Genomic DNA, 26,710 nt, shown 5'->3' with positions numbered 1-26,710 from the left:
AATGTCATCACATCTAGTATCAATTTCATACCTCTGCAGGGTATGAAAGATCATGGGGACAGACTTAACACCTGCTCTGCTAATCATGGGCCATTTAGGTCAGGGTCAGGCTTTGATGATCAGCACCATGGGGAAGTTGTGCTGCTTCACTAGCTGTGCCCAGAAAATCTGTGTTTTCCAGTGCTGTCAATCTGGGATCCTCAAATTTGCCTCCCTCAGCACTATGGGACAAGCTGGGTGGGCCTCTAGGAAGTATGCAACCACTGCACACAACTCTGCAGAGTAAGGGTGTCTTGTCAGTTGTTCTGCCTTGTTTCCAAATAATGTATTTATTTTAGAGCCACTATCAGAATTCATCATCCAAAGGCTATACTGATAGCCAGATATCAGAATCAAAATCTTTTTGTTCCTTCAAGCCTCTCCCCAGTAGTTTTAAATAGAAGAATACATTTTCCACAGAGAAAGAATTGCCTATTAATAGCATTAGATCATTTCACCACTTGAAAGGAAATTAGTTGAGTTTTTTTATAGGGTTTTTTTTTTTTTAGAATACTTTTAAAATATTTTAAGTTCTTTTATTGTGCAGGCAAGAGCGTCCGCCTTCAGAGTTTTAATTACTGGAGAAAAAAATTATCTCTTTCTCTGAGTTCAAAAAACAAAAATAGTGAATGAGGCTATGTGAAATGGCTTAAAATAAACTTCTTCAAACAATCTGGTCCAATGTGTCAGTTCTTTCTCATGCTTTGATAATCTCATCTCAGTTGTTGAAACAGACTTACACAGATTGCATAGGAGGCTTGAAGATGATTGAAAGGACTTCTGCTTATCCAGTGCAGTGAATTGCCAATAAGAGGTGATATTCTGAAGGGCAGTCTCAACAAATTTCCTCACTGTATTTTCTCATAACACAGAAACTTTGGCCAGTTACACTTCTGTGATCTCACATTCTAAGATCTCTCCTCATTCAGTTAAGAAAATAAGAGGAAAACAAGCTGAAGGCTCCTCTCCATTTTCCAAATAAACTTTGTTATCCTCTTATGTAAAACATTAAGTGGATATTCCAAGTGGCAAAGAGCTTTATCCACAGCTTCACTTAAAAGCAAACACATAAAACATGTTTTGTTCTGCAGTCACAGAAATTTCAGTCATTTATTATAATGAATGGGCAATGTCAAAGGAACATACGGTATTTTTAGCTCTGCCTCATTACCCAATGTGGTAAATGAATCCTGAGTACTAGTAATGTCTAAAAGCTTCCTCTGAGAAGAAAGGCTTTTCCTGCATAGTCTTGATTAAAGTCAGACTCTTGTTGTCCAGAGGATCAGTAAACTGTACTGAGCAGGAAGAGAAGGCTGTCTGCAGGATAAGTAGTCAGTTCTGCACAAATGATGAAATTATAGCAAAACCCAGAGTTGGGTGTAAACCAGAATGTGTATAGAGAAAAGGAAGGATAGCTTGGTGAGAAAGGGAATAGTATCTGATGGGGAGATGTAATTCCAGTGTAACAAACTCCTTGTCTGACCTTATGTTCAGGAATTAAGGACTGAAGCTGTATGTTAGAGGCAAATTAGCTCAAGCTAACATAACTGAAACAGGGCAGTATGAGGCATAACAGCACATGTCTATAAATGCAGTAGGGCTGACGGGCAGATTTTATACCCATATCCCCTGTTAATGTGTTTCACAACTTTTTTTTACCGTATCATTGGCTGTATGAAACTGTTTGACCTGTAAATAGGTTTGGCTTATGCTTGTATAAGTTGATTTTTCTTTCTTTTTCCTCTCTTACTGCACAAGATCCCTGACCTGCTTAGATATAATCTGCTCAGTCTAGACATGAGCCAAAGTATGAGGGATCTGGCTTATTCTAAACAAAGGTATGGGATTTCAGAATGAAAATTCTGCCATGAGCTTCCTCTGTTGTCTATAAATATAATATCATAGGTAGTTTCAGAGATTCAGTTTGGATAGACCTTACACTGCATAGGAAGGAGCAGGCAACGATGAACGTGTTAGCTTGGAATAGCATGGATCAGCCTGGCAAGCACTAAACACCCCTCCAGTTCTTGTGAAAGCCTGTGGATTTTAGAGTTTCTTGGAACATCACAACACCAAATCCAAATTGTGCCTAGACTGGAGAAATCCAATACCATAATTACACAGAACAATCCACAAGGTCAACAGCAGTCTGAAATCTCTGCCCATGCTGAAGAAAAATGGCATAAATTTCAAGACAGTGATATGGAAATCTAAGTATCTTTGTTTTCATTATACTCCTAAGCAATCTGTTTTTGTGGCTAAGATATTGACACTTCCTCTATTAGATGCCATGTAAGTTTCTGGCAGAAAGCAGCCTTTGGGAGATTTTTGTGGATTTCTAGTGTAATACCCCAAAACACACATGGGCTTCCTCATGAGGAAGGAGTTATAATATGGGGGGGGTGTGTGTGTGTGTGTGTGTGTCTTGTTTCCAGCTCTCCATGACTCATGCAAGCAGCTGAGAACATGGTTAAAATATGAAAGCTGAAAAGAAGCTGAGAAGAGGGAGTAGTTATTCTACTTTTCTTTCTCTTGGAACAACTGAAAAATACATAAATGTAGGTCACACAGGGTAAAAATATTCCATGCTGGTTTTCCTTCCATGCTATTTGGGCTTTGTGAGACTTATAAAAACAGGCCCAGGATATGGCTGGAACGAACAAGACTATTATTTACTTGTTTAATAAAAACCTCATATATTGAAACAGAAATTCAATTCAGTCTATGGTGATTTTAAAGTTTTGTCTCAGAGCTGGTTATATCTTGCATAAAAAAAAAATAAAATTTAAAAAAAGAAAAAAGAAAACTAGGAAAAAGTCCAAATATTCTTGCAGTTGAAAAGCAAATGTTAGAAAAAAACCTTAGTTAGGTGATTCCTTCTCAAAAACATGACCTAAATGAAAATGAAAAGCTGGAGACCAAAAGCTACCTGGGATTGTTTATCACGTGAATTTAAAACCTGGTGCCAGTAAAATTAACAAAAACTTGTCTGTACAAAGACAGAACCTCCTAATGTGCTTTCAATTTGGAAAACAGTAGTTATTTTTTGTTATTTTGCATAAGCACTGACCAGCAGAATAGAAGTGTAATTATGTGCTCCCTAGACACTTCTCAATATTGTAGCATCTCATAATTATTCACATCATTACATTATAAATTAAGTCTGTAAATGAAAACTGGGACAGTGTTACCTGTTCGGACAAAATAGGCAGAACAGGATTTTGATCAACCATTTCTGTGTGTATGTGAAGCATGGTACAGAAAGGGTTTGTTATACTTCTCATGGGCTGCATTACTTGCTAATGTTGACACAGACAATATACTACATGATCAAAGGGAATAGCAGTTACTTTCATACTTATTCTCCCAGTTTGGCTGCTGGGTGACTGAGTGAGTTAATGGGCAGAGATCACTGTTTTCTTGCCAAATTCTTATTTTGTGGCTGCCATGGGGGACACTGCCTCTCTGGCTGTCTGGGAGAGCAGAAGGAGCTGTTTCTACTCAGTCATTTGTACCTGTGCAAAGCAGACATTTAAGGTGTTACTATGTAAAATGTGACCATATTTTTGCACCCACTTTACAAGATGGAACGTAATGTAGATGCACTCAGTCTTGTGCTCTGACTTGGCTGGCCCTGTGTGGAGCCAGGAGTTGGACTCGATGATCCTTATGGGTCCCACTTGCAACTCAGAAGATTCTAGGATTCTTACAGAGGACAAGGATTACAACTCAGTAGTTTGTTTTTCCTAGCTCCTATAATATAAGAAGAAAACCACCGGGAATGGACTCATTCCAAGAGCTGCAGAGAAGACAGCTTTCCTGAAATTGAATAATTTTTATGCTCATTCCTTGCCCTGAAGATCCTGATATTCCTGTTAGGAATAGGTTGTGGTCTTGTGTCAGACAGTGATAATCACTACAGTAAATTTGATAAGCAATACTTTCTCTTTGCCTTTGACCAGTAAAGATTTTCATTTTAGAAGGTATATTGTTCTGTTAGCACTTTAAAGATTGTTACTCCCAGAGCCCACCTTTTAAGAAGGTTCTCAATTTTTACACTATAGACCTCCCAGGAGCTCATTCATTTTTAAAAACCCTCAGATCTCTACAGTTAAGGATTTGTTAGATCAGTGATTCTAAGCCTGTATCTGATAGTGCCATGGTGAGGAACAGTTAATACTAAACTTTACACAAGATTTAACAGGTAAGAAGTGCTATTGCCCATGGGGACTTGGTACTATATGATTCTGCTCTGTGTGTATGTGCATACATGTGTGTTTTTCACATATGCTGAGGACAATAGAGTTTGTGGTACCTTGCTGTCTTTTGAAGACTGCTGAGTATTTAGTGTAATTGCCTCTTTGGAAAATACCAGTAGACAGTGGGATAAATGGTTCTTTAAAAACAATGCTCCCCTCCAAGTATTTCCCACATGCGTCTCATATTTACAGTGTCATGTGCAGCAGACCAAACCAGCTCTAGAAAACATTTAACCATTCATTCAGGTGACATGACCTCCTAAGAAGGGTTTCATCACAGTTTACATAGCGACCCAAATCACCAAGAGCTTTATAACAGTTTTACAAGAAGCCAATTTGGATGCATAACCCTAAGACAAAAGTTGCATTCAGTCACTGTGCCTGTTTTCTATCTATGTGTCTCTGTAGCTGTTCTGGTTTATGTCATGATTTTGTTGTCTAAGTATTTCTTCATCCAACTCTCTGTCCTATTCTGTACAGCAGGCCTGGAGTATGCACCAGAGACTGTTGACTAATGTGTATTTATTGCCAGTGGCTGTAAGGAAAGCGAAAGTGCAAAGCAGCAGGGGTGATAAAGAAAAAAACCCAAACAAGACAGATGCTTTTGCGTTTCACGAGTCAGGAAGAATGTTTTTTGTCTGCAGGAGTGGCACTGAACAGTGACAGAGCACCAACAGAGAGCTGTGGTGTGTTTGAGGGAAGGAGGAGATCATGCATTAAATTATAAGGGCATAAAACTGCACAGGACAGGAGGATTTCATTATTTATCTAATATACAAGTTTGGGATGAATATAATCAGAACCAATGGTATATCTGACAGAAAGCCTTCCATAAACACAAGAAACACTAAACAGGTCAATTCTGTGGCATGAATTCCAGAACAAAACCCAATGCATGGTTGGTTCCCTGTTAGCAAGCACAGTGCTCTTACACTGATGACTTCCCTAGGTCATGTCCCTCAAAATGTAACAGCTTTTAGGGATAAACTGCAGTAAAATGGATTTGAAGGTGCCTCTTGGAGACAGCACAAGGTGTGTTTCAGTCTGCAGACTCCCTGAGGAAGCTATAAAAAACATCCTTTCAACGGGATTGCAGCAAGGCTACAGCTAATTAAACAACTGCAGGTGATGAAACACTGGTCCTGCAGTGCAGACATCGGCTTTCCTATGAGTGCACAGCAAAGCCTAATTCAAGCCATTCCTTTACTTCCCTTTGTCCTGTGGAACAACATCTCTCCAAGAGGCCTGGGAAAACTGTCCAGTCCTGGGAATTTGTAACGTGTCTGGTACAAAAGCCTTTGTGGATGCAGGATGGACAGGGCTGGGTACACAGCCTGGCTCTTGGCACTCTACAGAGGCAGTGCTCATTTGACTATTTGAATAGATATTTTGTGAATCTCGGGAGATGCTGCTCTGTGCTGCCTGAACAAGCTCTCACTGGTGAGAGGCACGCAAATGTCAAGTTTCTGCTCTCAAATGATGCTGCACTGGCTTAGGTAACTGAATTAGCTGTGATCATACAGCAATCCTTCATTAGCCTCGTTTTCTTACTGTTATTTAGTTCCTTCTTACCCAGGTAAAGCATGTTGTGGGTTTCTTTACGCAAACACTGAAAAACTTATTTTGTTAATGAATTGCTAATGTCACACTGTGCATTGTAAATCACAGGAAGTGCTGTTGGGACTTGACACAACGATCCAAAAGCGTGAAAGGTTCCTGATTAATTTCTTTGCACCTTGGCTCATCTGGCTGTAATGCTGTTAGGTGATATGTCAACTTCCCGAAGGAACATTTTCTGGCAGAAATCACAAATCTCAAGCATATAAAGTATATTTTTAACTAAGATTTTTAGCTGGAGTTGCCACTTCCCTGCTCTCTTTCCTGTGATAAGTATAATCTGTTTCCCCATTCATTTCAGTTAAAGCTGGTTTTAAAATCCAAATACATTGAAAGGAGGCTCAGCATGACAGAGTAGAAATAAACTTCCCTGGCAAGCAGAGCCCCCTCCCACCACCCACAAATAATGTTTTGGGGTTGTTTTTTTTTTCCTCCTTCCATTAAAGAAAAATGTTAAGTCATAATTCAACATAGTAAAGAGCAGTAGAAATTCTAGAACAGGGATACATGACAAACATTCGAGTGTCAAATGAAAATAGAAGCTCAGACACACAAAAGGTAGAAAGGAAAGCACGGTAACTTGCATTTTTGTGCACTGAAGTATATAAACCCTATTAGGATTCACACCACCTGGCTACAAGGAAGGTAATACAGCACGAGAACAGCCTGTACTCAGTGGAAGCTGAATCTAGAGCTGTTTGGGTCTGGGGCTCATAAAGGACTCTATCCCCCTTTGTCATCCTGCCATCTATCTTTGCATTTTCACCCTACCTTCATGTATCCCAGTGAATCTGAGGTTAGCACAAATTTACTCTGCCAGATTCCCCCTCACCCCCCCCCAGGTAACTTGATGAATGACGTAGTTACTGAGTAGATGAACCTGGCCCAATATCCAGCTGCATCCTCAGAAGATGAAGCTAATAGGTGAGATTAAATCCAAGACGGCAAATCATGAACATAAAAGATTACAGTTTTGGGAACAGAGATGAAAATTGAAGCTACTTTTGCCTACCACTGTTGACCACACAAGACCTAAAAATGTGGATAGGTAAATGCCTGAATTTGCACTTCAATCCTGTAATTTTCCCTACTTTGCTTCAATATTTTTTATGTGTAATATGATGTGTCAGAGCGACAATCTATGTCATGTCAACACCTGTGTATCCAAAATTATCTTATGATTACATTCAATCATGTACTACGGGTACTTTGCCTTTTCTAAATAACTAAATGCTACTAGGAACCAGGTTTCTTGTTTTACAAAGGATTCCATGTAAATTTTTCCAAACCAACCCAAAACAATATTGAAACATTTGCAGCTTAAAATACAAAGTCCTTGAAAAATTAAATGCATTTCAGGTTCATCACAAGTTTCTTTCCCCTCATTTCTAATTTCAATTTCTAACAGTCATTCGAAAATGGAAAAATTAAAATAATACATGTTCAAAAAACTGAAATGGAAACTTCAAACTGGAACATTCCACTGCAGTTTTCTTTCAAAGAGAGTCAGGAAAGAGAGCATGTCTGCAAAAACGCAGGTGACAGAAAACATTTTTAGAACAAGGAAGAGCTCCATAGCAGGAAACATCTAACTAGTGCAAGAAAAAAGCTCTTCAGTTTGAATTCTGCTCCTCTAGATCATAACAGAAGTGTTCAAATGCTCCTAGCCACAAACAATTTACCCCATCCTGCAGATTCAATCATTGTGATCAGTTTTACCTATTTTAGGACTTTAAACTTAGGAAAAAGAGGGGTGTTGCAGCTGCTAATTCTCTTTCCCAAAGCTCAGGACAGTCCTTACTCTAAAACAAAGACAACCTTTCTGCCTTCTTTCCCCTGCAGGTTTCTTTCACTAGATGAAAAGTACCCTCTGTAAAGGGCACCCTTTGTAAAGAAGCGCTGTTTCATGGTGAACCTCATAAATACCTGGCTTGCATGATTCGGGACTGACCTGTAGCAGATGTGAACCCTTTAAAAGCTCAGCTCTCCCCATGATATCCTCAACATCCTTTTTAGAGGTAGACAGTAATCCTAGGCAACATTGAAAGCTAGTAGAGGTAAAGGCACCTCTATTCCAGAAGCCTAAAAGGTCATTTTGATTTCACTCACTGTCTCTACCCTCTGGAGCAGGTCAAAGGGAACTGGTTTTCCTTTTTTAACTCTGTATCCGAGTTGCAAAACAGATGCAACGACAATAAAGGGTGAAACATGCAGAGCTGCATTACAAACCAATTCATCAGAAACCAGTGCACGCCTACCTTACAAATTTGCCTGCAGCTCTTGTCTGCTGTGTTATTTTTAAACTGCCTGCAGGTTGCAGATTTTTCACTGGTCCTTCTCCTACCAGCGTACACAGAGGAATTAGCAAGGCACAACTTCCATTACCACAAATTTAAGTTACCAAAATTCCCAGCACATTAAAATTCAGCATCTTTCATCTTCCCATAAACTTCTTTCTGTGATTTGCGTATTCACGAGAGGGCACCCTGTGTCTCTTACAGCCTTTCTCTGTGGCAAGGTCAGTATAATTCAGCTCTGCATTCCTTATGTTCCCAAAAGCCATACATCACCCTGTGGCTGCTACAGTCAGCAACCCAGGCTTCAAGCTGCAAACTCTTCAGCAACCCCAAAAGATAGACCCAATGCTCAACTTTGCAACACTATTATCACTCAGACACAATCTGCTGGGCACTGAAACCACCTGCTATACAAAGGTAACGTGCAGGCATAGGGCACACTTTCATCAGGCATCCAGAACACAGACTTCACTGTACTCCCAGCAAAGCTGGCCCACTTCTGCTGGAGGCTAGGTGGGATAAACCTTAGTACTTGACATCTGTAAATGGGATAGCTTCTATGTGCAGAAACACTTCAGAATCCATGCACAATTCCTATAGAGAAGAGACTTATGGGAAGAATAGTCTATTTATGTCACCACAATATTTTAAAGAAGAAAGCCAAGATATATTTTTGAGAGTCACAGATCACCACAACTGCTACTGGTACAAATAGAAGCTGCAGATGCTTAGACTTTGAGGGGTCAGACCCTGCAGTTAAACGTAATGCAGGTTATGCTTTGTTTCCATCTTCTCTGATGCCTGGTTTATTCTGCAGAGCAATACCAATTAGGCTAGAACATCTCCCCTCATCTAATTTGCGATGTCTCAGACATCAAACCATTCACTCTCTTGACCACTGTCAGGAGCTCTAGAAATTACCCCAGATAGCACTCTAAGAAGCACTTCCTCAGCATCTGCAGCAGGGGCACAGCCACATTCATTTGCACCCCTCTGACACACACAGAGCAGATGACAACCGTGATATACAAGGAGCTTGGTTTGGATGTGGAGCTCCAGTGCAGAAGCCTTTGCACTCAAAAGGATACAGCAGGGTCTTGAAAGTAATTTCCATATAAATACCATAAATCTTCAGCCAGAGCAAATTCCTCCGGCTCCCCAGGGCTGATGACTGTCTCCAGTGTGGGACCCATTGGCTTATCCCAGCAGTGATGGCCAAGCAGAGCTTGGCTGCCCTGTCTTGGGTAGGGTTAGGTTGCTGTCCTGTGGGTTAAGCTTGTGCCCGCTTGACCCTGTAGCACAACTATCCCTCATCCTTCTACATTACACAGCTAGTTAAGCTGTTGCTCATTTCTCCCTGCTGATTTGGATAGTCTCGATTTGGCTCTTGGCTGTTTATATCTTGCAATCATCCCCTATGTAATTGCATGGCCTGGCCCCAGGCTATCAGGCTTGAGGAGAAATAACTGCATTATTCCACAGAACAGTTAGCATAATTAAAATATTGACTGCAGATTAAAAAAATGTGCTGAATATTTCAGAGAGCGGTTGGAGGGTTGGCAAGTCTTGGCAGCTTGTTGGCTGCAGGAACTGGCTGATATTTAGGCGTGCCTTCTCTCCTGGGATTCATTGCTGTATGTGGGAACTGCTTTTTGTGCTGTCAACTTCTTACCTCCCAAGCAGCCAACCCACAAGCAAGAAAAAAAAAATGAACTGACTGGAAATGAGGAGCTCCAAGGGCTTTCTTGTGATTCTTATTGCCAGTGAGACCATTTCCTTGTTATTTATGACTTCAGGACATCTGTCTTACTGTGTCTCTATTTTTATTTGTGTCCATCTCTCCAAACACACAGTGTAGGAACCGCATATGGTGAGAATGTACCAGGTGATAAAACCATTTGCTTAAGAACTCTCTGTACCATATGAGAAGCATTAATAAAGTTTAAAAGCTGACAAAAACAAAACCTTCCACTGGAACATTTGTTTTAGCTACCATTCCTTCTTTGACATTTGATTTTTATCTGTATTTCATCTGTAACTACAGTTTAAGGCACAAAATCCTTAAATATCTACAACCAAGAGGGCAGAAGGGGACGGAAGAAACTCACTCAACAGGGCTGGTAGAAACTACAGAAGCACTGATCACTACAGGGCACATAAGAAATTCTTAGTGCCTTTGCAATATTATCACATGCTCTTAAGGGGCTCTCTGGGATAATAAACATGGCTAGAGGCACACAGGTTTGGGTTTGAATGACTTCCTGGTTCTGTCTACATCCCCTGCTATCTGGCAAAAAGACGTTAAATGATCTCATGCTACCAGTGTTAAACAAAACATGTGGATGATGCCTAAACCACTTTGCAGACACCTACATCCTGAATGAAATGCAGTAGGATCAGTAACTTGCCAAAGTACTGCTTTAAATCAGTTTCTTATTTAATTTTCACATAACATGCTTGAGAAATTCCTGGAATGGTAGGAAGCATTTGATCAGCAGTGCACTCTCACAAGCAAGGACCAGGGATGGCTAAGCTGAGGCTGTCCTACTCCACTGAAGCTTCCAGGGACAAGGGCCTGATTTATAGTCTGATCAACAGCTCATTTGAGATAAGCTAATTTTGTGAACATTTCCATTCCTACTCAAGGGGTGTCACAAGAAATGGCCAAATGATATTTTCTGAGGCTTCTATTACAGCTTTAAAGTAATCATAACAGCAAATTAATAGCAGATCTGCTCTGCCATTTTCCATTCTCATTGCCATCTCTGTAATCAAGAGCAGCTCTACTTCTTCAAAGCTTATTTCTATGATACTTCTCGTATTTGAATGTGCAATTAGGAAAGGAGCATATCTTGGCACTCCAGCTGTGGTCTGTAGGCTGCTGCCCTCCTCCTGAATTTCTGCTCTCAACATTAACCGCCAAACCATACATCATAAATATCACCTTGGGTATAAACCATTCTTTCAAAGGCAAAAATATATTTTTAGGTACATTTTAAATCTCTTCTAAATTAAATACCAAGATAAACTCTGTGGAATGAGACAAAAGATGCTCTAAATTCAGTAAACAGAAAGAGAAATTCTCTGGGCATGCACAATGGGAGGGAGGAAGGGAATTGTTACAGCCTTTTCTCTCTTCTGATGGTTCACGTGGCCAAGTTTTTAGTTTGTCTCCACTGAATGATTCATCTCTATTACCAGTATTTTCAAAATTAAATGGAAGAGGAGGAATGTGTTCATTCCCCTGCTGTGTTTAATAATCTTCCAAAAATTGTTTCCTGTTTACTCGGAAATCCCCACCTCCATGCTGTTATTTAAGCATTTTCACCCTGTTAACTTAAAAACAAAGCCTAGAAGATGCTGCATAGTTTTTTATCTCACAGTCATAAAGCAATTTATGATAAATGTTGTTCCAGAGAGAAATTACTTGGAAGCATACATATGTTCATGGCTCCACACTGCTCATTTTAATCATAACTGATTGTTGAAAAAAAAAATTGAAATTGTCATTCAGTTTTGATTCATGTAACATGTCTGATGACTGATGGCAGCTTCTCTTGTAACAATCACTGTATTGGGGCTCAAATACAGATCTCAGTAAAGACATCAATAACCCCATTTATGGAACTGTGCTACTTTCTTTCATGGTACAGGCTAGCACACAACTCTGAATAGTCAGTATGTATTGTTTTGTGCAAGACTTGTCTATAAGCAAAACTTTCAGCCTGTTTTCAAGACAAAATATTAAAAATACCTAAATTGCTTTTCCAGCTGAAGCATTATCTCTGAATTCCTGTGGCTTGGCTGGATAAAAGGGGGAAAAAAATCCCTTAACCTCCTCAAGGAATAAATTTGCACAATAGTTCTAAGATTTTCCTTACATAGTACATATCAAACAAACTTCTTGTATAAAAGATTTGCATTAGCTCACACAAGTCAGCGTGTTCTGTGTTAGGTTATGTGAAGAGTTCATTTAAAAGGCAGCCATATCCTGTGGCCCGAGAACAGAAGTGGAAGCTGGGAATTCAGAAGGGACCTGAGCTTTCTTGAGCTTCCTCTCAGCTTTTCATAAAGGACTATATGTTTCTAAATGAACATTACATTTATGTGATTAACTGGAGGCCGCATGGGCCTGGTTTACAGATGTGTTAAATTTCTACTGCTCCTATTAAAGCTGTTGGGAGCTCTCAGCTCTCCACGTTTCAGAAGGCTGTAAAGCAGTTACACACAGCCCTTGGGAGAGAGAGTAACACCACTGCCTTGGTGAATTCTAGGCGCGGACAAAGGGAGGAAAGCGATGGTATAAAGCACAGGGGGTACTAATTCAGCACATCTCCCCTCTGGGAGCCTAATAGACCTGATTAATTCGTGAGGGACGTGGTAGTGGAGACACTGAAATATTTGGCATCCAGACAGGTACTGTGCAAGACCCGAGTCAAGAGAGCAGCTGGTAAGAAGCACCGGACTGGCACAGTGAGGTCGAATGCCTCTCTGGCCAGTGTCCCTCAGCCTGGCTGCTGGCTCCAGCAATGCAGAGACTTTCTTCCAAAGACTTGTGCTGTTTATCTAGGTGACTAGGCTGAATGCTTCTTAGCTGGAGCCTCCATTTGCCTCCCCTTTTTAAGTCTATGCTGAAGCATTTTGTCTAACAGCTGGCTTTCCTCTTGTTCCCTCTCAGATGAGATGGAGCAGTCTCCTGCAATGCGTTCTGACTACTTGGTCTCAGGGATTCGAACTCCCCCAGTGAGGAGGAACAGCAAACTGGCAACACTGGGAAGGATCTTCAAACCGTGGAAGTGGAGGAAAAAGAAAACCGAGAAGCTAAAGCAAACATCTGCAGGTAGGATGAAACAAGAGAGGGATGCAGCACAGAACAGAGCTTAGCTTAGGTGAAATTTGCTTACACAGGAAATGTTAATGGTGACCTGGTCTAAGCCTAACTCAGAGATTTCAGCATGTTACAGTTTGGTAACGTTTAAGGCTAGAAAGAGCACTTATAGGCTGACTTTGTATATAATACAACATACTACATTTAGAAGAAAAGGTGAAGAGTGAAGCACAAGCCTCAACACAGACTGCTTTTCATGGGCTTTCCCTTCTCCAAAATAGGCTACAGTCATGGCCCTAAGTATCATCACCCCTTTTATTTGGGGTGAAGATTATATAGGTCACAGTAACATTATGAAAAGTGACAGGAAGGAGCTACAGCATGTAAAATGCCTTCCCTCGAGCAGCTGTCTCTGTGGTGAAGGAACCCAGCATGCAGCACTGCACGCTCTCACTAGTCTCCAGAGATGTCCCAGGAGATTAGTAAGCAGGCAAACTCATCTGCCTTTTCCTAAGGTAAGATGGTGCCGTTCCTTCCACTTGCCCCAATGTCCTGTGGACCATCACAGTAAAGCAGCTCCAATGTGCCTTATTAAACAGCACGAAGGCTCTAATATCACAGTTACTCTGCTCTCAGTGTGATCAGACAGTAGGTTAGATCATAAATCTCAGCTCTACACGTGGGTCATTTTACAGCTGCTTTAGCAAAGGAAGACGTACAAACAGGCTCACCAGTCCATGCTCCCCAAAACCAAAATCCTTGCAGTTCTTTCCAGGCACACAGTAGTTGAGACTAGAGGGAATTTCCATGTTGCATCTTTCTTACTCCATTATATGAAAACCCTGTTGTTAACTGGTGCTGTGTTATGCTGCTACTTTGTGCAGTGCTGGAAAAGAAGATGACAGCTCGACAAGGTCGGGATGAACTCATTAAGAAAGGCCTTCTGGAGATGATGGAACAAGGTAAGTAAAAATTCTTCATCTTTTTATCGCAATAGGAAACCCATAACTGCAAAAGAAGAAACCTAACAATCAAATGAAACCTTCAATCTAAACAGATTCAATCCATGATATTCAATTGTCTATCTGGAGAAAGACATGCTTAATTCAAATTCCTCACTGCTGCAATCAATTCATACAACGTAATTTTTGGTGTTTCACACCATCTTGAATGCAACTCCATCTTTGCTGGATTTATACATGTTCCAAATACGAACCAGTATGTATGTTTTATGCAACTGATCTGAACCTGGCTAAATCCTACTGCCAAGAAAATCAGCTAAAGCTGGTGTAAATATGAACTTGAACGTACAGATGCATTCAGCTAACATGTGCAATACATGAATTCAAAGCTCATAAAATGATACTAATCTGATGTTTTCAGCTGTCTTTCTGGTAAAACAAGTTTGTGACAAAATATATTCCCATTCTGCCTGGTTTTCATTCACATAGAAAAATGAAGCATTTGGTAGTGTCATTTTAAAGCTTTCCTGAGTACAAGCCATGTTCGGCAGGAGTTATTGAATGAAAGATGATTAAATGTCAGAAACATGCACAGAGGACTGTGCTTCTGTACATCCCTGCTCCAAAGCCCTGACAGATGCTCAAGGGAGACAGAGATCGGGGTGACTGTTCTGAGAGATTAAATGAGCTCCCAATGGTGTGGACAACATCCCAATTGTCATTTCCACCCAAACAGAGATAGCAATAATAAATCCATCTTTACTTTCAAAAGTTTACAGCAGAAACCACTGTCATGAAAAAAGATTGGCCTTTTATAATTTGACCAACCTGACAGATCGAAATTTTGTTCTTTGAAACTAATAATTGAGTTTCTTTGTATAAAACAAATGCCATGCCTATAAATAGCCTGTGGTACAATACTCAGTGATGCTATGCTGGAGTGTAACCGAGCAACTGAAGAGTCAGAAAGAGCATCTTAAACAAGATTTTTTCCTTCATTGCAGTAAAGCAATTTTCATATTTTATTGGATATAGCTTAGTATGTATTTCATGTTCACGTTAAAAAAAAATAAAGGCTAGCAGTTTATTATAGAAGGAAAGTTTTTAGAAGGCTAATTTTTAATTCTGTCCATTGAACTCTGTCTCATAATTCTAGATAATTAGTTTCCCTATTAACACATTAGCACTATGGGATAGAAAAATACATCCCTTTTCTGCTAAGACTGTGGAAGTTCCCCTTAATCCATGAATTTGAAGACATAGGTATCTAAAGCTTTGCTAAAGTACAGTAAAATAAAACTTCTTTAGAGCACATTAAACAACTATAATAATAATAGTGACTCAGTAAAGATGCACGCATAAAGAACTGACTAGGAGGAAAATACACGATGCTAAATTGAAAGCTAATTTTAACAAACTTATAATCATTTAAATAAATACATATAGTCCAACAAGAAGTGATGACTAGCTGTGCTTTCAAACAGGCAGCTGCAAACAGCTTGCTTACCTGTCTGCAATAAAGTTGCAGAGAGCTCCTATAAACATCAAACAAATATTCAGTACCGCCCTGCTGCCCAGAAAGGAAACATCTAGCAGTCAGTTGAAGGACATTGCAGCCGCCTGTGAGTTATTTTTCTTTACAGAGTATTGTGAATCTCCAGGGTTATTTTATTATATTATTAGTAGAAGCAGCTTATTAACCAGAATCAAAAATTGACCCAAATAATTCTCAGTAAATGATTAGTGCCCTACTTGGACTGAGCTGAAGTGGCAGCAGTTTCAAGGATAAGTCCTCATTTATGCAGGAAGTTGCAATTGTCAAAGCAGCAATACTATGCTAAAAGACTACAGCAAATCCTAAAATCCCTGTATTTCATCAGGCTCTACTCTACTTCCAGAGACCTGATTCCTGCTCACTTTCTTAAATAGCTCAGACTGAGATGAAGCTGTGGTCTGAGAAATCTCTAGATCTGTTCCTGCATTTACATTAGCTGTGTCACACTCCAGTTTCGTACTACAAAGTCTGTCAAGCAGCATTTTGAACTGGACTGTTTGGCTCAGAGCAAACCACAAAGCTAGTGCAGAATCTGCATCAATCTGCGAGCTGCCCAGGGTGAAATTGCACCGTCCTTGCGTTGGTGATGAGTCATTCTAACGGGTTATGTCACCCTTCTCCTCACACAACCCCAGAACCCAGTCGCCCAGACATCATGCACAGATGAAGTTACACAGCCTGAGCCTTTTCTGTTTTCGCCCCTCTAGCTCTGCTCACACAGGGCAAATACAACTCTGCTCTAGGGAACCAACTTGCACTCTCTAAGAGCTTAAGGGGTGCAGGGTCTGGCATAAGCAGGATTCATTCCCAGCTAAATTACAGCCCCACTTCTTCTGATTACTTTGCAATACTTAAGACTTTCTGCTGCTTTCCTTACCAATGAGTCTAAGGTCTGTGTTTTCTCCAAAATATGGCATTGGGACCTATTACCAATCAAAGCAGCACACCCACTTTGATCTAAGCATGAGCTGATCATTTCTGACCAGGAGCATCACTGTTGTGAGTCTCAGATGCTCCTCAACAGAAATTCTTCAACTTCTGCTTGTCATCACATCGTTAGTCATTACACTTTCCATTGCCTGGGATTGGAAGGAGCTAACTTACGTCTCTGACTGCAGTTTCATTGTGGCACAGCTGTCAGCAGCTTGCCTTTCCGAAAGATGTGAGGAACGTGCAAAGCAGAGTTACCTTGAAAACATTTAGGGAGCTTCCCCTGATATTTCTCCCCATTGTGAGCACAAAATTGATCAGATGTAACTGTATGTACAGCACAGAGATAAGGATTGCCTGTCAAATAGTGCAGACAGCTGCTAATACACCGATGATTATGTATAGGCTGCCTTCACAATGAGCTGAAATGTAGGCAATGAACTTTTTCCCCCTCCCCTTCCCTGTATCATAGCAACTGTGCTACTGCAGGGGCTATTTTAAGAACAGTAACTTTTCACCAAACGTGATTATGAGGCAGACTGAGTGAGCTCAGCATACAAAAATACTGCATCCCTTCCGCAGCATCTCTGGGCCAAAATCTGATACCCTTAACCAAAAGGGCAATAAATTACTCTGCACGTTGTCCAAATAGTATTAAAAAGGAGTAGCTGTGAATGCCAGTTATTTTAAATCAATATGCAAGAAATTTGTCATGATATCATTGCAAGAAAACATAGCCCTGTCAGGAGTGTCTAGGGCTGAGAAATACAAGTTAGGAGGTCAGGAGTAGACAGCAGACACGTCCATCAGCAGGGAGTGCTGGAAGTAATTGGTTTTTTTTGGTTTGCAACAGTGATGTAGATATTATAAATTCTGAGAGGGAATCATGAAGTAAAAGGATAGTTTGTATTCTGAGGACTCTTGCCTGAATAGGAGAATACTAGAAAAGCTTCAGTCATCAAGATGCGTACAGCTGCAGGGATCACTGGCACAAAAACCTTTCAGAGTAAGCAAAGGGAGCAGTTTCTAGGTCTGCAGAAAGAGGGATTTGAATTTCTGATCAGCTCAATCACACAGGACACACTTTTTAAAGATGAGTAACTAAAACTATGTTCAAAACCTACAGCTTGATAGGGAATATTAGCAGCCTTGTGTTCGGTAAGGCTCCGTTACTGCTGGGGCAGCTGGGTGGCAGTGTGTCATGCACAGAGCCTGACACAACTCAGACAGGTCAGATCAACCTGTGTATGTGCTGTGCCATGAGCTCTGCTTGTGCAAGGAATTGCCTTCTCCCAGAGATCTCTGATTTCCCATGCTTGTCCTCATCTCACACACAGCAGGTGCTTACAGAATACACTGGCTTTCCTGTGCATGCACAATGGCCTTTTGCCCAGGCTGTTGGATGCCTGCAGAAAAAGGTGCCCCATTGAGAAGACTGGGTGAAAATTAGTATCCAGATAGGCTGGTGTCCACAAGTTTTTGCATTACAGATGCTCAGCTCTGTTAGAAATCAGGCATTGCTTGCTCTAAGACAAATCTCAGTCCCCTGAGAATTAGCAGCTTTGAGACTCGTTCTTTTCAGTTCGACAGCAAAAATGTTCAGCTTTCTCTGTTCATGATTTAGTTAAGATTAAATGGTTTGGTGTTTTAGATAACGAAGGCAAAGCCTGCACTGGTGATGATGCCACAAAAGCAACGCAGAGTGATCCTCCAGCTCCTGTGTGCCAGGCACTTGCCTCAGAAGAACTGCAGGAAGAGAGTACAATAGCAGCCACAACGAACACAACGTCACTTGGTGAGGAGCTGCATTTGGATGAGCTGAGAGAAGATGCAGGTATTTGAAATAAATGTTTTCAAAAAACTATAAAATGTAAAAGTATGCTTCCAGCGAGCTGCTTTATGAGTCAGATGTCAGTATATTAAAGGGTCAGAGTATCTTCTTTAGCTCAGCCCATACTAGGTTAGCAAACAGCAGGTAAAAACAGTGATTTTTGAGACTGGTAACAAACTGAGGGACCACACAAAGCTTGGCATAATGGGATTAGTTGGATTATGAGATGATCCAGTCTTGGCATGGTGCTCCTTTCATATTAGCAGTGACTGCTGTGAAGATGAAACAAGCTTCTCTTAAAAACATTTCTTAAACTTCTGTGTCAAGCCTGAAATTACTTGTCCTGGCTCAGAACAATGTCAATACACAGCCTACAATGTCCATATCATCACCTTGTCTACAGCGTGCTGCAAATACAAGTGAAGTTCAATACTGGGAGCACAGGTAAACTAGAACAAGCTCCTTTCATGCAACTGTGCTCTGGCAGAGCTCATCTGTGACAGCAGTTCCTTGGGACCAGAGCAGCCAGGCACAACCCAGCAGCTGGGTGGTTTCCATTCACTTCCTGACAACCAAGATGTGCAAACTGCAAAGCTAACACTTTATCCCAGTTTATGAGGAGTGCCATGTAGCGATTACAGATCTTTCTGCCCATTCCCTCTGGTCAATCTTTACACCTTTTCCATCTGTCCTCATTGCCTTTTGTTCGCTCTCAAAATAGAGACAAAATAGAGAATTAGATGCATGCTCTTAATGCTGTTTTCTATTCTCTTTGAACTCTATCCTTTATGGTTGCACTGGGTTTTGTGTGACCCTAAAATTAACTGAGGAAAACACATTCATCTCCCTTTTTTAAAAACAGCCAGATCAAGATCCTGACCAGAATCCTTCAGGCACTGGTATTATTAGCAATACTAGTCTTTTATGGAATGTTTCATTCTGTATCACTGAGGAAATTTCTCTCTGAACTCCAACTCTTATCATTGGGAAAGGCTATCCTGGAAAGATGGTAATAATAACGTATCATGTATTTAACCTTATGGCTCTGCAAAATCTAGTACTGTGATTTGAAATTTACCTTACACTGCATTCAAAACTGAGGCTTTCAAAATCATTCCTGTTTCTTATGTCTCTTTCTCAAATCCTAGTTCCTTTCATTGTCTCCCTAGCACAACCTTTTCTTTCTCCTGAATTTCTTTACCTCCATTTTTGAGGTATCATTTTCCAGGTTCCAAAAAAATAAGTGGGATTACCTTCTTCTGTCTCCCTGCTCTGTGAGACTCCACTCCTATTTGCTGGAAATCTTCCTACCTCTTTCATCAGTGGCCTTTGGTTTTTAAAATAGTTATTACTGATCTAATCTTTATGTGCTAATTTATCCCTGTCTGTGCATTCGAACTTTCCTGTCTCTGAGTCCACCTTAAGGAATTCATTAGGTGGGAAAGCTCTTCAAAGCTGTCAGTGTATTGCTAAGTTATTGTAACGTTAAGTTTATTATTTGTCCTTGGGCTCAGTCCAGGCCCAGTGAAGTATGTGTCTTTCTACAAATCCACATGAATATTTGAGCAGCTAGAAACAAAATGAATACATTTGTTTTATAGCCAGTATGTTATATTTCATGCTGAAGATGTGGGGTGAAGACCAGGGACAGGAAAAGGAGGGAACAAAAGGAAATATTTGTACACCTTATATTTGGTTAATACACAGAAAAGAACAGCCTAGGCAGAGAGAGGACAGTTTCTCCCCAACCTGGCCAATGGGCCTGGGGACAGTCCCAAGGGGAGCATTGCTACCTAGTAGTGAGATGGCATTTTGACAAGTGGCACTCTGTGAATAATTAGTTACTCTGGCAAAGAGTCCAGGGCTGAGCTCTTGGAATATTTTCAGCGGGATAATATTCACTCTGCAGTATGAAATCTGTTGTTAGGTTTCTGTCCTCAAGACTCAGGTCTGCCTTCAGACTGAGTCAAACATGGGCTGCTGTTACCAGAAACAACCACAGAAAAAACTAGAAGCAAACCATTCTTTGCAGGGGATGTGAAAGGGACATTCTTTAAACAACAGCACACAGTGCCAGTTTGTTTTTGTGACACCACACTCAGAACAGGGTGGAGTGGAGAAACAAAAAGATCTCTTTGACTAAGGCAGAGTGTGGTTGGGATCCACCTCCTCTCTTTAGGGAAGGTCCCACTGTGGCTGCTCATCTGCATCCCTCCCAAACAGCACTTCATGCCATGGGGAGGTTTACTGAAGTGAAGTTAGCGCCAGAAGAAAGGATCACTCAGGGGAACAAAATGAAATCTGACTAATTTTCCTATCAAGCTACTAACATCTACTGGAGCTCTTGATCTTTCTGTAATGTAACCCATTAACGACTTCATTTTTCTCTTCCTCTATTCCACATTTTGTCTTCCACACAGTAGGCACAAAAACACAAAGTGATGTCAGTGGGAACAAAGCATTTCCCTAGAAATATATCTAAAAGAAAGTTATTTCCTTCTATAATTCAAGCAACTACAACATACAGCAGTTTTGCTATCAAGCCAAATTTCACAAGAATTCCTGTTAATGACACATATTTATTCTACTTTCCTGTCTTTTTCGAATGATAAATACTCATTCCTCCTCTTCTAGGCATACTCATTAATCTGTTTGTCAACAAATTAAATGCTATTATCTTGCCAATGCTATTGTTTCCAACTGCCTAAGTGCTCTGGTGCCTCCCCATGCACTCTGAACACGAGGACACTGAATGCTCATTAATACTGAGAGTTTTATTCCCAACTAGACACAAAACTGAGCCAAGAAAAGATATGTGATGTGGCAGCTGTGGGTGCCCACTGCTCTGAGTTTTTAAGAGATGTCCTAGAACAGTTTGGAGGGAAAGATACTTTGTTTAGGTAACCCAGAAAGCTAAGAGGAGTGGGATTAGCCATTTCTCCATCCCAAGCAGTTTGGACATCTCTTTTACTGAAGAGAGACTTCAAAACTGACCCTCCCAATTGGAAGAATGCTTCATCTCCTAGGGTAGGCAAAATAACTCTCATTGCTACTACTGAGCCACAGTGACTGGAAATGCAGTTTGGAGAGTGCCTGGCTGGGATCCTGGATCAGAGTCAGGTTCATGCCTCTTTGTGGGTCCCCTCATCTGCCAAGGCAGAGATCAGGACATCTCACAGCATGAAAGTCAAACAGCAAGTTTAATCACTGCCAGAGTCAGCTGGTATCTAAGCAGGATTCAAGGACAAAAATCATTTAATTTTGGACTTCATCACCGAAATTCCACCTATGTCCTGCTTCAGCTTCATGCCTTTCTGGATATATTCTCCTGTGCCCTCATCACAGCCAGGTCAATTTGATGAACTGCTCAGTAATTCAGCCTGCACTAACTTTAAGAGCTAAGTGCTTTTGCCATCTTTCAGGAGACAGTCCTGAAATGAACACTGCTTCATCATCTCAAATTAATGCTTTGGTGACTGAAGTTTTTCTTAAGTACTTCACTGATTCTCATTCCATGCTAGCTGCTGAGATCCAATGGCAAATCATTTTTATGGCAGGATTTTCTTGGTAATCAACTCTAACCTCAGGAAAGACTCAACAGTTCTGGAGTCAGGTACCGTAAAAGATGACTTTGAATGCAAAGCTACAGTCAAGTATTAAATATATCAATAAATTGTGAAAGTAAGTCTGTACAACAAACAATAGGAAAGACAGCTTTCATTTAATATCACCTGTTTGATACTCTTTGCCTTTTGTCTGAGTGTTCATAGCACAGACAAGTACTTATGCAGCAACTGTGCCACTGCAGCTGCATGCTGTAAGAAAAATTCATTGCAGTTCTCAAAGTTGCTTTGCCTTGCTGTCTTCATTATTTAAGAAAGAAAAAAAAGGAAAGGGAAAAGGCTCTAAGGAAGTAAAGGAAGCTCAGCATTTTTCTCAGGAACATCAATACTAAGATTTCTTCAATATCTTCATACATTTTATTCTTTACCAGCCTTGGCTAGTCAGTTATTTCGCCCAGTAATTATTTTTGCTATGGAAAAGAAGTGCTCCTAGCTGTGTGCCATGTGTTCTGTTTTTCTGAATGTTCCTGGCATTGTCCCCTGGCCTATCATTATTATTAACTTCACGTTCCATTAATTTTACTCATCTTTCTATTAGCCAAGAAACCTTCAGCACCCACGGAAGAATTAGAAGATGCCAGCCTGACAGCATCTGAAGACAGTCCACAAGCCTTACTTGTATCTGAATCCACAGACTCCCCTCAGAAACAGACAGAAAGAAACCCAGCACAGCTTCCCAGCCCTCCGCTGCTCCCAGCTCCACCACCTAAGGCAATCTCCAAAATCACAAAGAGCATAACAGGTCAGTCATTACTGGTCAATAAAGACTTTCCCATCCCTTACGTGTTCTTCACCTACACAGCACTGTATGTCACCTTTTTCCTTACATCCTTTTCTAAGCCTGTTGCCACAAAGTGCTGTGACTCAGGTTGGGCTTATTGAGCGAGCAGAACGCTAATGATTTCCATGAACTGAGCAGTCCAGTTGCCTGATAACAATGCCCTGATCTTTGTACTTTGTACATATTTACTGGACTCTCTCGGGGGATTATTTGGTGTGAGTCTATTGCACTAAACACATGTAAAACAAATCAAATCAACCGCAAACATCTGCTGAATCAGATGCTCATATCGATATGCCATAAAACACAAGGAAGATTTAAACATTTTCATTACCTAGACTCCCACTGGATAACAGTACAACAGCCAAACCCAAGATCAAGTCAATAGGTTCTGTAGACATTTCTGTCTGAGGGGTTTCCTTCCTCTCTAGGGCAGGTCTAAACTAGAACTATGAAATCTGGTCCACATAAGTGATACACCTGGCTCCCACAAAGCAATCCTCGGTGCCAGACTTCATTGAATGTTTCAAGAGCAATTCCTCTGGGCTTGATTTGCTAATGTATTGCCAATGTTGTTACATTTTCCAACCTTCTGGCACTGCAGAGAGGGTGTTAAAGTGAATATGATTTTAGTTTCTTCCAATTTTAGGGCCCCTACATATGGTAAAAGCAGTTAAAAGGGCCTTCTTGCAAATTAGAATCAAGTCCTGACATCTAAATGTCAGACCTGTTGGATATTTAGACTTTTAAATGACAGCTATTATCTCAACCCTGATTTGCATCCACCCTCATCTACTGCCACAAAGAATAGGGTTTTTTAAGTCACTAGGAAACAAAATATCAGAGGGGCAACTGTGATCTGACCACAGGTGTTCATAGAAAATACTGCTGTTTTCAAGCTTTTTGAGGAAAATTACAAGTTTGTTTCCCATGGAAAATATCCATATTTTGTCCATGCTTAAAAGCCATATGAGTTGAAGTGGGAGCTGGCTACAAAATCATATTGCCTCTTGGGAGCTGCTGTTCAGATTGCTTCCACAGTCAGACTCCGGCCTGCCCCTTCCACCTTGGAACATGAACAGGCACAACTGGGACACCCCTGTGACTTGATCATCTGATGAGAAGGCCATGCTCTGCCTGAGACATGGGCTATTACAGCTTCCCCAGGCACTTCACAGCATTTTGAGTCTAGATATTTTGCTGTTTAAGCAAAATATTTCCTCCAATATATTCTGAGTTTTGATATTTCATTCTCATCTTAATTTTCCATACAGAACAACTTTTAGTTTTCTTAGTAGACCCTTTTTCAATAGTGATTATACATTTCTTTATTTCTGTCTATGTGGAAGCAGCAGCAAGTTAAGACTAAACAAATGCTGTCAATGAGTGAAAGGGAATACAAATATAGGGGGAGAGAGAAACAAAGAGGTTAAAAAGTGCTTTTCTGTTTAGTTTTTCCCCCTTAACAATGTTAGAGATGCTATTAGCAGAGGAGTGGGGAATAAGCCAAGCACCAATTAATCACAGAGCGAGGGGGAATCGGGCAAGGTGCCAAGACATCACTTTGCAAGATTATTCACTGAACAGTTATCATTAGGAAAAATAAGGTGAGAGCTAAGGAAACTCTCAATATTGGTCCAAGCTGCATTGAGGACAAAAGTGGCCCTTGACTGTTCCAGGAACAAGCAGGCATAAAGATAATCACAGAATCATAAACCATTGTTTTCTCCCTTCCTGCTTTAGGGTTGAGCTGAACCCAGGGTTCTAGCTCTGAAAAAACACAGACACCCTTTTCCCACTGAGCAGCGATATAAAGTGACTTAGGAGGTGTGTTTTTTATCCCCTTGGGCCATGATTCAGTGAGCAATGCTCGATCATAAATGTCCTCTGTGTACCTCCAGAACAGTACATGATCAAAATCCCCTTGAGTGCCAGGAAAACATCTTTGCTCAGTAGAGGTTGGCTGTCTGCTGGCTGCACAAACCATCCTGATCAGAGCAGGAGGAGCTCCAGAGTAGGAAGGTGTCTCATTGCCAAGGCATTGCACATTGGGCACCTAGACCCTTGAAGTGCCCTTTTGCTTTCAGGCATTTTCAGATGTTAAATAGGGTAACTTCTGGACTGGCTTGATCCCTGTCATCTGGACAGAGAGATGAACGAAGCTCCGGCCATCAGTTAGGATGCTGGGTTGGAGGGAGAGAAACGTGCAAAAAAAGAGTTCCAAAAAACGAAAAGCAAAAAAAAAAAAAAAAAAGAGTGGAACCTTTCTTATAAAAAGAGAGAAAATCGTTATATGGCTGTAACACTCATTGAAAGATGCTGTCCTCCTCGCCCCCCAAGTGTGAAAAGATCGGTAGTCAGGTTAAATTCCTGTTTAGAACACTAGGTGGCAACAAGAGAAAAGAAAGACTCCTGTAGGAAGCACTCGCGTTGCCTTTTCACACCCACACTGTGTAATCAGCACCAGAGGCTTGGGAAGGAGATGCAAGGGAAAGAGGAAGAGAACTGCAGAACAGAAAGACTTATCAGCATCTTTTTCAAGCCAGGTGTTATCTTAAGAGTGTAAAACTATAAAATTTACAACCAGAGAAACGTCCACTGTGTTTTGGACTGAGGTGCTAGTTAAATTTATATATCCAAGTCTAATTCCCAATAAAATGCTTACATGGCATAAAAAGTCTAATCTTTTCTTACTCCCAGATTGCCCCACCCTTCTTCTCTCTTCTTAGTGTTCAATACCACATCTTTCATTTGGATATAATTTGGCAAGTTATGTTATACAAACATTATCCTCATATTATAATGATTTTGGCATTTCCTCAACTGGCATATGAAAGACAGAGGTCTAAACAGTGCAGCAATTGCAGAGCAGCAGATAATAGTCACTGGTACATTTTGTCCTGACTCAGAACCACAGTGCATAAATTTTAATATGGTCTGCCAGAGTCCAGCAGAGAAAGTGCTAGATTGGAAAGCCACTGCAGTACAAGCCATCAGTGGTTAGGAGGAACAATACTGGCAATCAAGAATGCATTGGTGGGCTGTGAAAAAGGAGCATTTGATACTGTGAGAAAGAGGGGGAAATGGGGAAGGCATCAATTTTTCTAGATCAAAAATCTGGATCTGTGTAGCATGAGCTTTTGGATCCAAAAAAGTTACTCAAGCTTAACCAGTTACCTCCTAGCAAGAAAAAATCATCATGATTTTCTTCTGTTCAACACAACAAATGAATTTCAGTGCAGATTCTGTGCAAAAAAACCCCACCAACCAGAAAAACCAGCATTGCCCAACCTCTTTCCCTCTTGTGTTTTGACAGCAGGAAGCGAAACAGATGACCCAGCCATGAAATCTCCTCCTTCCACTATCCTGAAGAATTATGTCATTGCTGGTTCCTCCCAAATCTCAGGACAAGCTGCCCTCTTCCATTCCTCTGGCCAGAAAAGTTCTGATCCCCATGTCAGAGGACAGGTAACAACGCCAACTGGTTCCCCTCACCTGGCTGCCGTCCACCTGCCTTTACCTCCCAGCAGAGTCATTGAAGAACTCCACAGGGCTCTGGCCACCAAACACCGGCAGGACAGGTACCTACAGCCTCTTGGCAAATGGGTGCATGAGGAGAGTCATTCCACTAAACCATTTTTCTTGGTAAATGTCCCTACCCTGTTATTAGCATTTTATCTACTCCTACAACTTGGGTTTGCCTTCCTTTTGATGTCACTTGTTTGAACATCCATCCCTGGTTAAAGTGCTTAATTTGGCAGTTACGTCAAAGTACGTTCTTCCTTTAGGTGGAGGCTACTGTGACACGGAAGTAGGTTTTCAAAGAATCATTTGATAATCCCTGACCTACAGCCAAAGAAAATCTCCCCACAAGATACCAAGTTGGAGTAGCTAAGGCAAATCCTGCTCTAAGCATCAGTACTCTACATGTGAGAAATACTACTATTTCAGTATATGTCTCATGGCTTATACATGAGAAAATACAATA

General features: G+C 40.9%; 1 protein-coding gene across 1 annotated transcript in view; it reads left to right on the top strand.

The window, feature by feature from the left end:
• The window catches only part of PHACTR3 (phosphatase and actin regulator 3), a gene marked incomplete at both ends in the record, with an annotated part of 102,311 nt that overhangs the window by 41,593 nt on the left and 34,008 nt on the right, over positions 1-26,710 (top strand). The window contains 5 exons of the mRNA XM_084271499.1: positions 12,891-13,052; positions 13,925-14,002; positions 18,139-18,321; positions 22,480-22,683; positions 26,039-26,303. Coding sequence (XP_084127625.1) covers positions 12,891-13,052; positions 13,925-14,002; positions 18,139-18,321; positions 22,480-22,683; positions 26,039-26,303 — 892 coding nt within the window. The remainder of the gene's footprint in view (positions 1-12,890; positions 13,053-13,924; positions 14,003-18,138; positions 18,322-22,479; positions 22,684-26,038; positions 26,304-26,710) is intronic.

This window comes from Gallinula chloropus, assembly GCF_964237585.1.
Source record: "Gallinula chloropus genome assembly, chromosome: 16".
In the NCBI taxonomy this organism is placed as follows: Eukaryota; Metazoa; Chordata; class Aves; order Gruiformes; family Rallidae; genus Gallinula; species Gallinula chloropus.
The sequence above is the reverse complement of the archived record's forward strand: the minus strand, read 5'-3'. Positions and strand labels throughout refer to the sequence as shown.